This window comes from Cylas formicarius, unplaced genomic scaffold (assembly GCF_029955315.1).
Source record: "Cylas formicarius isolate icCylForm1 unplaced genomic scaffold, icCylForm1.1 PGA_scaffold_10__41_contigs__length_53128322, whole genome shotgun sequence".
NCBI classification, from domain to species: Eukaryota; Metazoa; Arthropoda; class Insecta; order Coleoptera; family Brentidae; genus Cylas; species Cylas formicarius.
The window spans coordinates 15,187,254-15,202,282 of record NW_026844214.1 but is presented as its reverse complement, the minus strand read 5'-3'; the positions used below and the strand labels follow the sequence as shown (position 1 = coordinate 15,202,282).

General features: G+C 33.0%; 3 protein-coding genes across 5 annotated transcripts; 1 reads left to right on the top strand and 2 right to left on the bottom strand.

Annotated features, from left to right (window-relative positions):
- Positions 1-294: 294 nt before the first annotated feature.
- Positions 295-2,233, bottom strand: LOC132708337 (DNA methyltransferase 1-associated protein 1). 3 transcript variants are annotated; one of them, XM_060680612.1, is made up of 8 exons: positions 2,100-2,233; positions 1,832-2,051; positions 1,396-1,781; positions 1,249-1,344; positions 1,001-1,198; positions 713-866; positions 504-658; positions 295-451 (listed from the first exon to the last, which is right to left on the bottom strand). In XM_060680612.1, the coding sequence occupies exons 2-8, from the start codon at positions 2,037-2,039 to the stop codon at positions 341-343; spliced, it is 1,308 nt and encodes a 435-aa protein (XP_060536595.1). In that variant the 5' UTR covers positions 2,040-2,051; positions 2,100-2,233; the 3' UTR covers positions 295-340. The 3 variants fall into 3 exon arrangements, with proteins under 3 accessions (XP_060536595.1, XP_060536596.1, XP_060536593.1); XM_060680613.1 differs by having other exon boundaries at positions 713-854; positions 1,832-2,191; XM_060680610.1 differs by having other exon boundaries at positions 1,832-2,190.
- Positions 2,234-2,247: 14 nt separating this feature from the next.
- On the top strand, positions 2,248-13,663 carry LOC132708335 (N-terminal kinase-like protein). The gene is made up of 13 exons (XM_060680607.1): positions 2,248-2,360; positions 2,467-2,642; positions 2,735-2,998; positions 3,048-3,271; positions 3,326-3,416; positions 3,465-3,779; positions 5,289-5,510; positions 5,564-5,792; positions 11,171-11,362; positions 11,425-11,589; positions 12,014-12,165; positions 12,226-12,369; positions 12,421-13,663. Exons 2-13 carry the CDS (start codon positions 2,529-2,531, stop codon positions 12,691-12,693), a joined length of 2,385 nt encoding a protein of 794 aa, XP_060536590.1. The 5' UTR covers positions 2,248-2,360; positions 2,467-2,528; the 3' UTR covers positions 12,694-13,663.
- A 296-nt stretch (positions 13,664-13,959) lies between these two features.
- On the bottom strand, positions 13,960-14,937 carry LOC132704009 (DET1- and DDB1-associated protein 1). Its single transcript, XM_060673612.1, has 4 exons — positions 14,777-14,937; positions 14,587-14,725; positions 14,475-14,536; positions 13,960-14,420 (listed from the first exon to the last, which is right to left on the bottom strand). Exons 1-4 carry the CDS (start codon positions 14,777-14,779, stop codon positions 14,340-14,342), a joined length of 285 nt encoding a protein of 94 aa, XP_060529595.1. The 5' UTR covers positions 14,780-14,937; the 3' UTR covers positions 13,960-14,339.
- Between the last annotated feature and the right edge of the window lie 92 nt (positions 14,938-15,029).

Sequence of the window (15,029 nt, the reverse complement as noted above, 5' to 3'; positions counted from 1 at the left end):
TTTCTTTTTTGTCCACTAGGACTTGCGCAGCATTGAAAAGGTGTTACAAATATTTTTTGTTATATAATAAGTTGATAAAGTAAAATTTTAAAGGATTCCTTATAGGAAAATTTACAAACGTCGTTTTTGACAGAAAATGTTAAATATAAAAATAAGAACCAACATGAGTTATTTATGGTAGTTTAGAAATTAGGCAACCACAGCTTTGTTTCAGGTTTCAGGTATAATAATCAGAATTTCGCATATTACTTTGTGTAGTCAAAGTAGGGGGAAAAAGAAACTGAGAAATGGTGCTGACCATATATTACCATTATTGCAAAATAATTTTCCTTTGGGTAAATTAATTATTTAAAGGCGTTCCTGGCGAACCCACGACATCAATTATTTCTGCTGTTGTCATCTTGGAGTCTGGGTCTTGTTGGGACAATAATTGTGGAGGAATGGTCAAGGTCTGCAAAAAAATATTCAGATTAAACATTCCCAACAAAGTACCCCATTAATACTCTGCCAGGATTCAAAGCCTCATACTGATGCCTCAAGGATTGCAATTCATCTTCACAGGTGCTCAGTGCGGACTTGAGCTCCATTAGGAACACCATATCGCTGCGGAGCTCATTGAAATTCTGGCAAATTTCTTCGGTCGGAGTGGGGTTAAGCTCTAGAACATAGGTTAATCACCATATTTCCAAATCGAGATAAAATTGTTATTAACCTAATGACATGTCCTGAAGGGTCTGTTCAATATTTTTAGATTTTTTCTGACCAACATTGCCCGGAAGTTTCATACGCTGAGACCTGAGTGAAACTCCGCTGTTCTTGAAGTCTGGAAATTTGATACCCGCGCTCTCAACAGCCTGTAAAATGTGCTTTAAACATCAGAAAATATTTTTTAATACTTATTTCCCAAAACCTATAAATAAACTTTTATTAAGCTACACATACTAAACGGTCTATTGTCAAATACATTTCTACATTATATTTCTTAAACAACTCTACTTACGCTGCTGTCAACTTTCGATGGCCTAGAAGGATTCACAATTTTCCGTTTAGGGTTCTTTTTGTCTATTTTTCTTGGAGTGTCATTTTGACTATCTGCCTGGCTAATTAATTTTTGCAAATCTTGAGTTTTTCTCTCCCGCTCTTTTTTACGAGCTTCAATCTTTTTCAATTCACTTAAAAGAAATTGTTCTTCTTCAATCTAAAACCGAATTTTCAGAACAACTTTTTGGATGAAACAATGTACCAAACCTGTTCAGTTGTACGATCATAAAGTTTTTTCAATTGTTCTTTACGTCTCCTTTCATGGTCAGCATCATAGGTGTAGATTTTTTTCTCACCACTTAACTAAAAGGTATAACCTTATATTTTAAGAAAATGACACTCCTGAAAAAGTACCTTGCCAAGTATACCTGTGATTTTATAATACCGTTCTTTCAAATCCTCAACCGAACGTTTTGTAAACTTTTCAGTGTCATACCTGTCGGCCATAACTATAAACCTAAGATCAAATCTATGTGCCAGATCCATCAAATGATCTGTTTCCTCTTTTGTCCATGCCTCGCAAGTTAAATGTTGCTGATACTCAACATCTGTGTAAGCAGGTATTTCAATTTTTTTATTGAATTTCGCAAATGGATATTCTTTAGGTTCGTCACTAGGTCGTCTCCAATGATAAAATGTTGCACTGTCAGCTCTAGCTGGGTTTGTGAATGCCATCCACTTCCAAGGCCTTGGTTTTCGCATGCCTAGTTTGATTTTAATCTGTTTATAGCCATTTCCAACTGCAAAATATAATTTAAAATGACTTTAACCCCTTCGTTTTTGAATATACCTGTGTCTGATGGAAATAAAGGGGGAACATCTTTATTATCATTGTACAGAAGGGCAAATACTTCTCTGTGCATGCCTTCTGGTCTTTTTGACTGTTTAGGACCCATCAGGTTTCGTTTTTTCTGTTTTTCGGAACCAATTATTGTTTCTCTTGTGATTTCGGGGGTGGGCGGACGTCCTAATTCTAAGATATCTCGTACGTCGGCCATAATGAAATATCTCTAAGAAAACTATATACTTTTTTTTAAATATAACGGTACGGAGTTTACCCTTAACGATAGTGGTTACAAAATAGACGCAGCTCCCTTTATAAAAACACTCCCTTGTTATTTGAGCGTTGGACGGTCCGCTGCTAATTCATTCACAGCTGATTACCTGGCAGTGGCGTAACAAAATTTGTAATAGAAGCAAAGAACAAAAAGTTTAAAGTGGCACCTTAATTTCAAAATAAATATGTTATCTCTTTATCTGAATTTTTTGAATAATTTTGATAATAAAACAATACCTTGAAACCGCTTATTCAAAACAAGGTAATTTCTAAGTTAGTGTTACGTTCTTTTCTTATATTTGCGAAAGGGCAGTGGCAGAGGTATAATTTTGTCTATTTTGACGTTTGACGCCTCCCAAAAATTTTAGGTTAGGTTAAAGTGTAAATATGAAAACAATAGTTTTTTACTAAATTTTGGTAATACTTCAATATGTGGTCGTTTTTCTCTCGGGATCCATCTAAAGACTTTAATTACGAAATCGTAGAGTTGGTAAGCGGTTTGGAAACAAAAAGCGTATGGAGCCAACATAAGGGCAAAAAGCGAGTAAGTAATGGAAGCAGAAATCACTGTTCCGATGAGCAACTGGTTGCTGCTGATTTTCGTTTATAACAGAAGGAATTCAAAATGTTTTTTAGGGCACTAACGAGGAAGTATCAGTGTTTGTGTATGACATAAAAACTGGATCTGATGCACAGTTGGAATTAGCAAAATCTGCAATTAAGCGGTTAAAAACTCTTCGTCATCCAAGTGTTTTAACCTTTTTAGATAGCCTAGAGACAGACAAAAATTTATATCTAGCTACAGAATATGTTGAGCCATTAGCTCCACATTTAGAGAAACTTACGCTAGAGACCCCACAAAAGGAACTGTACATAGCCTGGGGTATATTTCAGATAACGGTATTTAAATTGGTAATTTAATTCAGAGATTATATAATTTTTATTTTAGAGAGCTTTGTCTTTTTTAAACAACGATGGAAATCTTAGGCACCATAATGTTAATATTTGGTCAGTATTTGTCAATACCTCGGGGGAATGGAAATTAGGTGGAGTTGAGTATGTTAGCAATGTTCAGGATAATCATGTTACAGTTTGTAAAGTTACCCATTCTCTTGAGGTGTATGATCCCCCTGAGAAACATGATCCTACAAAGCAACGTCTCATTACTAAATGGCAAATATTTTAGGTTGTTATAAAATTGTCATTATGTAATGTTAATAATTTTAGTTCCTCTGACATGTGGGGTCTTGGGTGCTTGATATGGGAGATATTTAATGGCCCCCTTTATCAAAAGAAAAACTTGGAAAATCTGGAAAAAGTGTGTTGTCCATCCATTTAGCTATTTCAAAGACAATGTGCTTTTTAGGTACCAAAGCAGTTAATCACCCTTTATTCTGAGTTAGTGAGTCCAAATCCATCTGCAAGACCTAATCCAGCGGATATTATTACTAGATGTCGGAAATTAGGAGGCTATTTCAAAAATGACTTAGTTGATACTCTGTTGTTCCTGGAAGAGATACAAATCAAAGATAAAAATGAGAAGAACAGATTTTTCTCCAATCTGACCCCACATTTAGATAATTTTCCAGACAGTGTCTGCAAGCACAAGATACTACCCCAGCTGATAACTGCATTTGAATATGGAGATGCTGGATCTGCTGTATTAGCACCTATGTTTAAAGTAAGCCCTCTAGATTGTAGGTCTTGCGGCATCAATTTATTCATGTGATGGTGTACAAACGTACTTACATATTGTCAGTAAGAAGAAAATAATATAAATCACAGTTTGCATTACATTAGAATTAAGCATACTTTGTTTCAAAGTATGCCTTGGCTTTTGACATCGAGTATCTGCCAATGGCAATAAAACACCTGACCAGCCCCTATTGTAGGATGAGGCCTTAGGGACGGACTTTTAAGGTTTTTTTTTTTAAACATGAAGACTAAATATTATATTATGTTTATTTAGCTCTGATGATATTAGATCTGATCACATTAGTACTACTAGAAAATACAGTGACACTAAATATATAAATAAATATATACATTATATTGTTATATTATATTGAAAATCTAATTGTTTCACTCTCAGTTAGCATTAAGATAAATTACAATGGGCTCCATATTATTTTGCATTTGATTTTATTTAATATATAGCATGCAACGGGTTTATTGTTTGGAAATCACTGTTTAGAAACAGAATGGCGCAAGATTTAGGTTAGTGGCATGCGCGGCCTGCGGCTCATCAGGATGTTATTTTTTTAAAGCATAAGAATTTAACACTTCCAAAATTTGCCCTTTCTTGTAACTGTATTCACAATAAACATCATTTGGGTAAAAAATGTTATTTTTTTTATATTTTGTTTATTAAAATTTGGCCCTTTTTGTAGGCGGCTGTGTAAGTTCTGCACTTTTATCTTCATGATAGTCCAAATTCTTAATATTGTTCTCAGACAACAGCAAGCAGTTTGGAGTAAATCCTTCTTCTGAACCAGCGCGAATTATAGTGATGTGTTTTCCTTTAGTGAAGTGTTGTTTGACATATTTTACTGGATCATGTGTATTGAACCAATATTTTTAGTTGATGCAAAGTAGGAACAATTTGATATTGACAAAGAGAAACTATTTTTCTCATATCTTCTTTACTATTGTCCAAACTGTGAGATTTAAGAAGTCATTGTTAACAATATCCTTTTTTGAAGATATTGACATTTTTACAAGTACGCAAGTTTCTTTTAAAGCTCCTTGTTTAATGAATCTTCTACTTATTAAGCATCCATACACCTTTTATATATTTCTTTTGCCCCTAATGACAGGTTATTGCGACGTGACATAACAGAAAAAATAATGATATACTCCTAAGAAGCTTGCTCGAAACGCGCGGTAAAATGGGTTATTCAATACTGCCACTGATCAGCCCACACGCGGCTGACATGTATCTCACTCGTCCCTTACCCATTGGTTGGGTTTGCTCAGTAGCAATAAGTATGAAGGTTGTACTTACTTTTTGGGGGAGCATCCGTCAAAAGCCAAGACGTTATACTTTGAGACACACTTTACCTGTACAATTATACGCTTCAAAAATTATAATTACGAACTAATATGACATGCTCTCTGAAGGTGCCATCTTGCATGACATAGTTGGGAAACTGGGAATTACTGGTGATGTTTTTTTGGTATAATTTTGCAGTTGGGCAAGTTACTAGAGGAAACTGAATACCAGAGGAAAATTGTTCCATGTGTAGTAAAATTGTTTGGCAGCAATGACAGAGCCACACGCTCTCGCCTCCTGCAACAATTGGAACATTTTATAGGTCACTTGCAGGCGAGCACAGTCAACGATCAGATTTTCCCCCAAATTGCTCATGGATTTATGGATACCAATCCAACCATTCGTGAACAGACTGTCAAAGTAATTTCTGTTTTGATCAAGCTTGTGGTTTTCAATATGATGATTGGTTTTAGTCTGTGATACATCTAGCTCCTAAGTTAAGTTACAACCATTTAAATGTAGAAGTGCTAAGGCATTTTGCCCGTCTTCAGGCAAAGGATGACCAAGGTGGAATAAGAACCAACACAACAGTGTGTTTGGGCAAGATCGCACAGCACTTACACCCACAGATAAGGCAAAAAGTTTTGATATCGGCATTTACTCGTGCCATGAGGGACCCATTTCCGCCTGCTAGAAACGCGAGTAAGTTACAGTTGTAACCATAAATTCTTTGTTTGTCAAAACTTTTTAATTGTTAAAAGTGCAGCACCAGAATAGGTAAAATATGAAGTTTTCATTTGACATAGAAATACATATTTAATCTATTTAAATGAACTTAACACCATTAGATCTCCAATCGCCAACTTGGATTGTTTAGTTTTATTTAGCTTGGATAATTTTATATTAGAAGGTTGTCTACATGTGTTTGGCTGAAAACTCTGGGTCTTCAATAAAAGGGGAAAAAATGCAACTGTTAACTTTATCACGTTTCTTGAACAATAGTACAAGGACCCGTCCTGCGTAGAGTCGCATAGCCCTTTATAAACCGCTACCACTAAGATTGATCAAGGTTATTTGAGTTATTTCATTGGTTTTTTGTTTCATATTTCAAAACGAACTAGATGTTAATTATCTTAATTATGCAAAGTTATGTTCATATAATTCCGATCTAAAAAAGTTTTAATCTAAACTTTTAAAATAACCAAGTTTTTAATCCAATGAAGTTTCTTGTGTTAAATTTTGTACCTAAACGTAAATAAACGTGCCGCTTTTACTTAATTTTTTTGTGTGTGGTTTGCGGAGGATGATTCAAGAGCAACAATTTAAGATGGAATCCATTTTCATTGTATTTAAAATCTAATGAGAAAACCGGTGTTTTGTAGAAGGCGAAGCATTATTAAATGCAAAACTTAATTGGATCTTCAGCAGGAACTGATAACTTGAATTATATTTTTACAGTTCGTCTTCAATCTAGAAAAATTAAAAGCACTGTCTGTAAAATTAAGACTCAATTAAATATTGCAAAAGGTCAAGATTCATAAATCCAGTCGTAAAGCTGGTTTGTTGGTAAGTTGCAAATATATTGCTAAAGTTTGTTTGTTAGGTTTAAAGAATAAAATGTTTACATGAGAAAGTAATATTAGGTTAATATTATTACTTAATAACTCTTGAGTGACGTCCATCAACAGAGCAATTTATTTTGTGTTTGTTGTTTTATGTTGTGTTTATATCCAAACCATAGTAATTGTAAAATCGCCAATAGGCAAACTTAAATTTACTAAATGCAAACACTTATTTTGTATTTAGTAAAATTTTGTTTTAAATGTATATATAAATAAATATATCTTTTGAGTAGGTTGTGCTACTTCTTTTTTTGGGATGTTGCTTTGTCATATTTCGATTTTGCCGGCAATAAAGAATATTATTAGTTGTATTATTACTATAAAGTTAATATATCTAACCACTAGCGGAATTCAATTTGCTTCAATAAATCCTATCCCACACAAGGCCGAATTTCCGAGCAGAAAAATACGCTTCCACTTTAAATAACCCACATAGTCAGCCGGCACGTGCGGGATAGAACTAACCTTTTGATTTTTGTTTTTGAAATATTTTCGCTATTTTAAGATTTTTCTGCCACCATTTTTTTGTTTTATTATTATTTGTGTTTTTTTGTGCTATGTTTTTATCACTTGATCATAAAAATTTAATCTATATATATTATTTATAACTACCTACAATCGATTTTTAAAAATTTTTGATTTTAACATTTTTTTTTATAATAAAAATTTTAAGCACTTTTAATTAAAAAATGGATTAAAAATCAAGCATAAGAGATAATTTTATGAAATTTTCAGCATCCATGGTCTATACTTTAAGAATATATTAACGACTTAAAATTATTTGTTTATTTTCATATTGTTAACTAACTTTTAAGTTAACAAATGGAAATTTAACTGATTTCTTGGTAAAAAAAACATTTTTTTTATCGGTTTTATCCATTTAAGTTTTATGAAAAATGAATTTATTTATGACAGCGCGCCGAGCGCTGTGGAAGCGCCGCGCTGCCGAGCATCTCGAACTGCATTGAAGATTTTATCAGTGGTAATTTAAAATAGTAATACAAAATAGTATTATAAAACAAATTTTATTATTTATGTTATTTTATTATAATTATTATTAATAAAATTTACAATCATAACATACTAAATAGAACAAGCAAGCTTAAATAATTAAATTGTAAATTGGTCGTCAGTTATTATTATTATTTTTTTTTAAACTTTGTTAATACATACTTTTTTATCCACTGAAACGAGCCAACATTCTAGTGAAAAAGTTTCCAATGGTTTGTAATAATGAAATTGGCGAGTATTTTTTATTGTAGTGAAGCGTTCGAATCGTGGTTGGTATTTTTTTTCATGTAGCCCATGATCTTTAATAGTACACAAAGCAAAATCAATTTTTTTAAAAGAACTTTGGACCCATTGGAAAAAGGAAAGTGAGGTTGTTATGTGGTTGTTTTTATCACGTTGGAGAGTAGCACTGTAAGCTTGTCTTTTTACACTCCCTGCTAAGCCATCATACGCTCCTTTGCCATGAGATGTAGCGAAAAAAGTCCAATCAGCATCAAGACCAAAATCATTTTTATGATTAACAAAATTTGCAAAATTATATTTATTTTTATATTGTGAAGCTGCTCCATCGGATTTTTTTTTTATTTTATCGGCACCAAATCTAGTTTTCAAAAATTCTATCAATTTAGTATTAAATAAATGTACTGAACTTGCATCGTGACTAAGTTTTTCTGATATCACAAGAAAATTTTCATGGTTCATTTCTCCATTTGCTTTATAATAAAAGACATAAGGGTGAAGTGTAGCCTGATCATTGGACCAATGAATAGCATCTTGAAAAAAAACAATAATTTTCGGAAAAATCGAGACATACTATAAACTCTCCATCATCATCAGATTCTTTTTGTTTAAAGAAATAAGACGCTTGAGCCACAAAATCATGCTTTGACAGATCGGACCACTTATTTCCCAACTAAGGCAAAAAATCTTCCTTTAAATACGCTTCAACGATTTCAGTCCGCAAAATTTCAAAAGAATGTATTAGATAATAAATTGTGTACAAAAATCAATTATTACACAAATTGATGAAATTAAATTATTTATGTTTTGCCCTTTTCCTTACCTGTCGGTACTTTTCCATTGACAAAACGATATTTCCTTTTTCTCATGGCTTTCAATTAATAATTTTAACATCAATAACAACATTAACTTCTGGATACTTTTTACAGGCCCAAAAAAGACATGATAATGTAGGTTGCGCGCAAATAGAGCTTTGAATCAAGTCATTATAACTTTCAGTAAAATCAACACCTTTTTTTTCAGTTCATTTTTTAGTCCATGTAATTGTAATTTTACATTTTTGTGAATTTTGCACACATTATTTGTTCCACTGTTTCCAGCATTCCAACATTCCCTTAAAGTTTGAAATTTAGTCTGTCCAATTTTTTCATCAGCAAATTTTTCTTTAAATTTTTTATATAAATCATGTATGTTAAATAGTAAGAGTCTCTTTGTTTCTGTGTTTTTTTACCATTTTTAATAACCGTAACATAATTTTTCCTTCCAGACATCACACGGCTAGCATCATCTGATAAATAAAAATTTTTCACGCAATCAAGTGTTGAATTGTCCAGACTTTTGCCTTTTTTAGAGTCAGGCTGTAACACAAATCCTGAATTTTTTCTAATATTTTTTAGTAGCTTCTCTTTGACACTTTGAACTCACGTCGTTATTTTGATGGACCAATCCAGCGGAAGAGTAGTCAAAACTTGATTTTTTTCGGATCTACTAGTTTTTTTATCAAAAGCAGACTTGAAATTATTTAAAAGAAAGTCACCAGAGTTATTATCATTAATATCTTTACCACTCAATTTTTTTAGACACTCAGCAACACTTGACACTCGTCTCAATTTTGTCGGTGGTTCACCAACTTCCGACAGCAATTTGTTTTCAATTTTCAATTGATTACCACACTTGAAAGTCGGATCTTTTTTATCATCATCTGTAATTGTATCTGCTTCTGGCTCAGTGATATCAACAATAGGATCATTATTTACAGGTTTATGGCTTGTATTTTTACTTGTATTTTAGGTTCGCGGCCCAGATAAATTGCCCTCTCACAAGAATTGCACATATAGTTTCCTATAAAGGCTCTGAATTGGCAAGCACGATGAGCTGTTATTATAACTAATTTTTTAATCACATAATTTTGATTTTTTTTATTTAACTGATTGCAACATTTATTTACTCAGCCCATTTTAAATCACAGAAAATATTATTACAATTAAAAATTATAATACTAAAATATTAACTAAAAAAACATATTTCCTTAAATATATGTTATAAAAACACGATTAGTTTAATTATAAGTTAATTTGATTGAATACAGCGTTTAAATTTCTTAATTTTGCTCTCGGTTTATAAATTCGAGTTAACGTGAATTATTTTGAAACAATAGCATGGCAGGTATTCAGGTATTACGATAAATTTGCAACAAAATTCAGTTGTTACGAATCAGTTGTTTAAGCAAATCCCCTGTAATGCATCAACTTTCTTGTAACCATTTTTGTAGTTCTGATTTTTAGGGTCCCATAATAGTGAATGCTTTTTGTACAATTCTATTACTGTGTTCCATTTCTTTCCCTCCCGACATGTATATGACAATGTGATGTGGATTATTTTAATTTTCCAAAGAACCTAATAAATTGATTCTCGCTACAGTTCACCTGATCCATAATTAAATTAAAAATTTGAAATATGATGGCGATATAAAACTTGAACACGTATTTTGTTTTACCATTATCTACGTTAAAATTTTAAATACTCTGTCTTCTATGAGTTGTTATATTTGTCAAGCTCGTTTGAATTGTCATGCTTGAATTCTTTTTTTAAGAACTATAGAAAAAGCCGCGCAAGAAAATCATCAATCAAATAACGAAGATCAGATCCTTTAATAAACATAATTACCGCCATAAAGTTAAGTTTATCGATATTACAATTGCTCTCGGGCATGTAAATTGCTAAATTGCTAATTGAATTGCGCGTTATAGGCATTCAGTCACATTTTCTTATAAGCGTCATCTCTCGATAATCTCACCAAAACAACCCTGTATATACTACAATCTTGCATAGCTTGAATTTTTATTATTAGAGTAACTTAGTTCGCCTTCAATTATAAACTCTTTTTTTTGTTTGTTGTTAAATACAAATGTCATAGTGTTTTCCACAAGATCGTCCCACTGTGCCGTCGGAACCGTGGTTCATAAATCAGGAGGCAAAAATTATATAAAAAAAACATGCCGTATCTAAACAGTTAGATAAATGCAACATGGGTATATAAAGGATATCAAAGTCAAAAACTTAATGGACGCAGTGTCCTGGAGCTATTAATAAGCTATAGTCAATTAAGTTTGCAATGAAATAGTCCCCACAGCAGACTAATAGTAATTATTAATTTGATCCGGCCCCGTGTGAAAAATTGTACTTGAAACATGTATTTCTCTTAAGGTGTGTTGGCATTGGCAGCTACGCAGCAGTATTACTTGCTCGTTGAAGTATCCCAAAGGATACTGCCGGCCTTGTGTCAGCTAACCCTAGATCCGGAAAAGTCTGTACGGGACTCAGTTTTTCGTACAATCAAAGGGTTTTTGGGGAAATTGGAAAAGGTGTCGGAGGATCCGAGCCTGAAAGAAAGCATGGGTATGTGGGCATCGTTGCCGGATAAAACTAGTCCGGTTAACATTTTTTTTATTGTTTGGCAGAAGCAGACGTCAATACAGCAACGCCCAGCCTAGGTAACGCTGCGGCCACGTGGGCCGGTTGGGCGGTGACGGCGGTTACAGCTAAATTTTACCGGAGTCAGTCTGAAACTGTTAAGTCTGTTAATACCATCGCCAGTAGGATGCTGAATAAACCAGCTTCGTTAGGTATGTCAATTTCAATTAAAGCAATATTATATATTTGGGGATGATTTTTGATAAACATTTTACATGAAAAGAACATGTACAGTATGTAACGGGTTAGGAAATTAATCTACAAGTTTTATAAACTACGAAAGATACTACCGTTTGGAACCTTGAAGGTGTCTATCCTTCCTTGTAGAATCAAATCTGAATTATGGACTAGTGGTTAAAGGTTAGAGTTCAATTGTTGTGGCTGCCGGGTTAATGTATGTATAATACATTCAATTTGATTTGTATGCGTGCGCATACACTACACACCTAACCTGCCATTGTGCGCTAAAATATTTCTAGTAATACCAAATGTGTATTGTGATTAATGCCTTCATTGTGATTTTGGAATTATTTGTTTTCATTTATTATATATTATTAAATATATCTATTATATCAGAACAACCATCTAGTAGCAGTATATCGACGACCACATCCAGTGTAACTTCTATGACGTCATTGGAACATGAAGAGGGAAGTAGGGGTAATGAATCGGTATCTGATTATGATTACGATCATTGGGGAGACAACGAAAATTGGGGCGACATGGAGGTAAGTTATTGATAATTTTTTTTTTACTATTGATTGATTTATTATTGATATCTTGGGAAGACTGAGGGGCAAATGGCGAGCAGCAGTGGTAGCCCGGGCATAACAGGAACTCACAGCGATCCAACTAGTCCTCCTTCCGGATCGGGGGCGAAGGTAACAGATGGCTGGGACAACGAAGAATGGGGTAGCCTAGAAGAAGAGCCAGTAAGTGGCGGGATTGCTCGCGTTCGCGGACGTAAAACTTTCTTTTTTTAGGAAGCGGAAGCCGAAATGACTTCCCCTTCAGATGCGTGGAGTCCTATCGAACAAAATAAAGCAAACAATGTGCAGAAACCGGAGATTTACTCGAACTGGGAAGAAACCGAGTTTGAACCGCTGCAAGACCAGACAAACGTGTCCAGCCAGAGGTTGGAGGAAGCTAAAAAAAGACGTGAAGAAAAGAAACTGATTAAACAGAAGGAGTTAGAGGCTCGAAGAGCGAACAGGGCCACCGCGGGGCCGATGAAATTAGGTGCTAAAAAACTGTAGGTGCTAATTTTGACGTCATAATATTCTCGGGACATCGTCTTCAAAAGTTCATGTAAAAAGTGGTTTTATTCATAGTAACCTTCTTAAATGTGTTAAATTGGCAATTGTAGGCCATAACCCAAGAGTTTGTATCGTAACTATGGAAGGAGATAAATAATATATTGATAAAGCTGTTTAAAAATTTTTGATCCTTTTTTTGTAGTACGTCAAGATGATGAAAGGGTTTTCTAAACAATTTTAGCTTTTTTTGTGACAAAACTTCTCAAACAAATTCCTATATTTATGGAATAAGTGAACAAAGAATGAATACAGATAGAATTCGTTTTTTTTTTACCGTAAAATAATCTATTCCGCAAATTAAATAGCGCAGAAATTGGCAAGTTTCAATTGCAATTAAAAAAATAAAACAAATTTTAAATTACTGAAAATGGTTTAAGTAAATTAAAACTGAAATAGCTACTTTTTATGAAAATTTCAAAACTTTTATAACAACATTGTAATTTATCGCCTGTGTGAAGTGAAATTGTACACATGGGATCCTTGGGCTATGGTAAAACTCTACTATGACATATATAAATCTGTACATGAATTTAAAAAATAAAAACGTACAAGTCTGGATTAGGAAAGAGAAAAATGGTGCATTCAGAAAGAGGTTTTGATGTTATATTATCTTATAAGTATGTTAAAATTTTATTGCTCATAAAATGTGTAGCTTAATTAGTTATTAACAAATGTGTTATATTAAAAAAATATTTGATTCTGTTTGTTAACTTTATATAACCGCTATTTAAGGCAAATTAATTTTAAACATCTATGTTGCTAGTATAATATCAAACCCTCGATATTAATTTGTATTATCAAATAAACCAAGAGAAAAATGTAGCCTAATGTTTTTTAAACTTTGTAATATATTAGATTCTATGATATTTAAACTCTTTTACTTGCTACATAATAAATTTAATTATCAATATCCACAAGGTGTTTATTTTAATTGGGAAAACTTAAGAGCTCTCCCAACACTTGACTTTAATGTATATACCAACAATCATCGAGAAGTGTAATCTATAATTTTTAATAAAACAGTGTCAAGTAATGTTGGTACATAGACTTGGTACGAAAATACATGCAAGACAAGTTTTTTTTCTGATATCACAGGGCAATTAGTCATGACCAGCATGTGAATAGTTCTAAGAATGTAATGAAGAATAAATAAAAAATGTCCTACACCTTCGAAACTGGAGACAAATAAATTGATATCGAGCTTTATGTACAAATTTATTCATTAGGGCTTATACATACAACCAAAATCTTACAAATACTGCCATGGAAGTGGAAATGGATATTTAAATCAAGAAATTAGTTTGCTATAGTGTAATTATTCGTAATACACAAACCAAAACTATCAAAAGTCAAATACACAACAAAAGTCAACCAGTTGAAAAACTCAATGTCTATTATAACAGTCTAAGCAAATTTACACAATTTTGATGAAGTTACTTCATAGTAATATACGAAAGGAAGGCAAAGCTAAAATTTCAACAGTTTGGCCAATTTAAACAATTCTGCTTAAATGTGATGGAATGTAGGCTCACAGAAAAAAATGTGTAAACTGCTTTCCTATAAAAAAAAACAACAGTCTTGTCCTCTTAACTATGGTCCCCATCCAGCCTCAATCGTTTGCGCGCTGGTTCTTCTGTTGGAGTTACCTCTCGCTTCTTTGTGGCATTCTGTTAAAATTAAAAAGAATCATGAGATATTATTGGAGATGTTTTCATGGCTACCTTTTTGTCCCAATGTTGCTGCATATATTTCAACAGAATACTGGTCTTTTCTGTAACAATTACTGAAAATTTATTACATTAGATGAAAATTTGAAAGAATGTATGGTCTTACTTTGCTGGGGGGGATAATCTTTTGTGGGTATATAAACTGATGGCCTCTTGGATGACAATCTGTTGTTGCCATCGACATGAAATTTGGAGAAATTGTTTTCATTGTATGAAGGCAAACCAGCTAAAAACTGGGCGACCGACTGAAATAGAAAACTCAGTTTAAAGCTAGACTATGATTTCAACGAACTTACCATGCTACTGACGATATAGTACTAATATGTTAGCATAATGATCGACACAACATCCATTAAAATAGAACCTTCTTTTTTTTCTTTGATAAAGTTTTAGAAAATTGAAAAACTGCTTTGAAAACTGTCACATCACATATCTTCTAATTTTTACAGTATGTTGGCCAAGTTACTCACGGACACTTGACCCTTATCGACTTCCGTCGAGGAGTGCGTATAGACAAAACTAATCAAAACTAACCAAAACTAAAGAGAA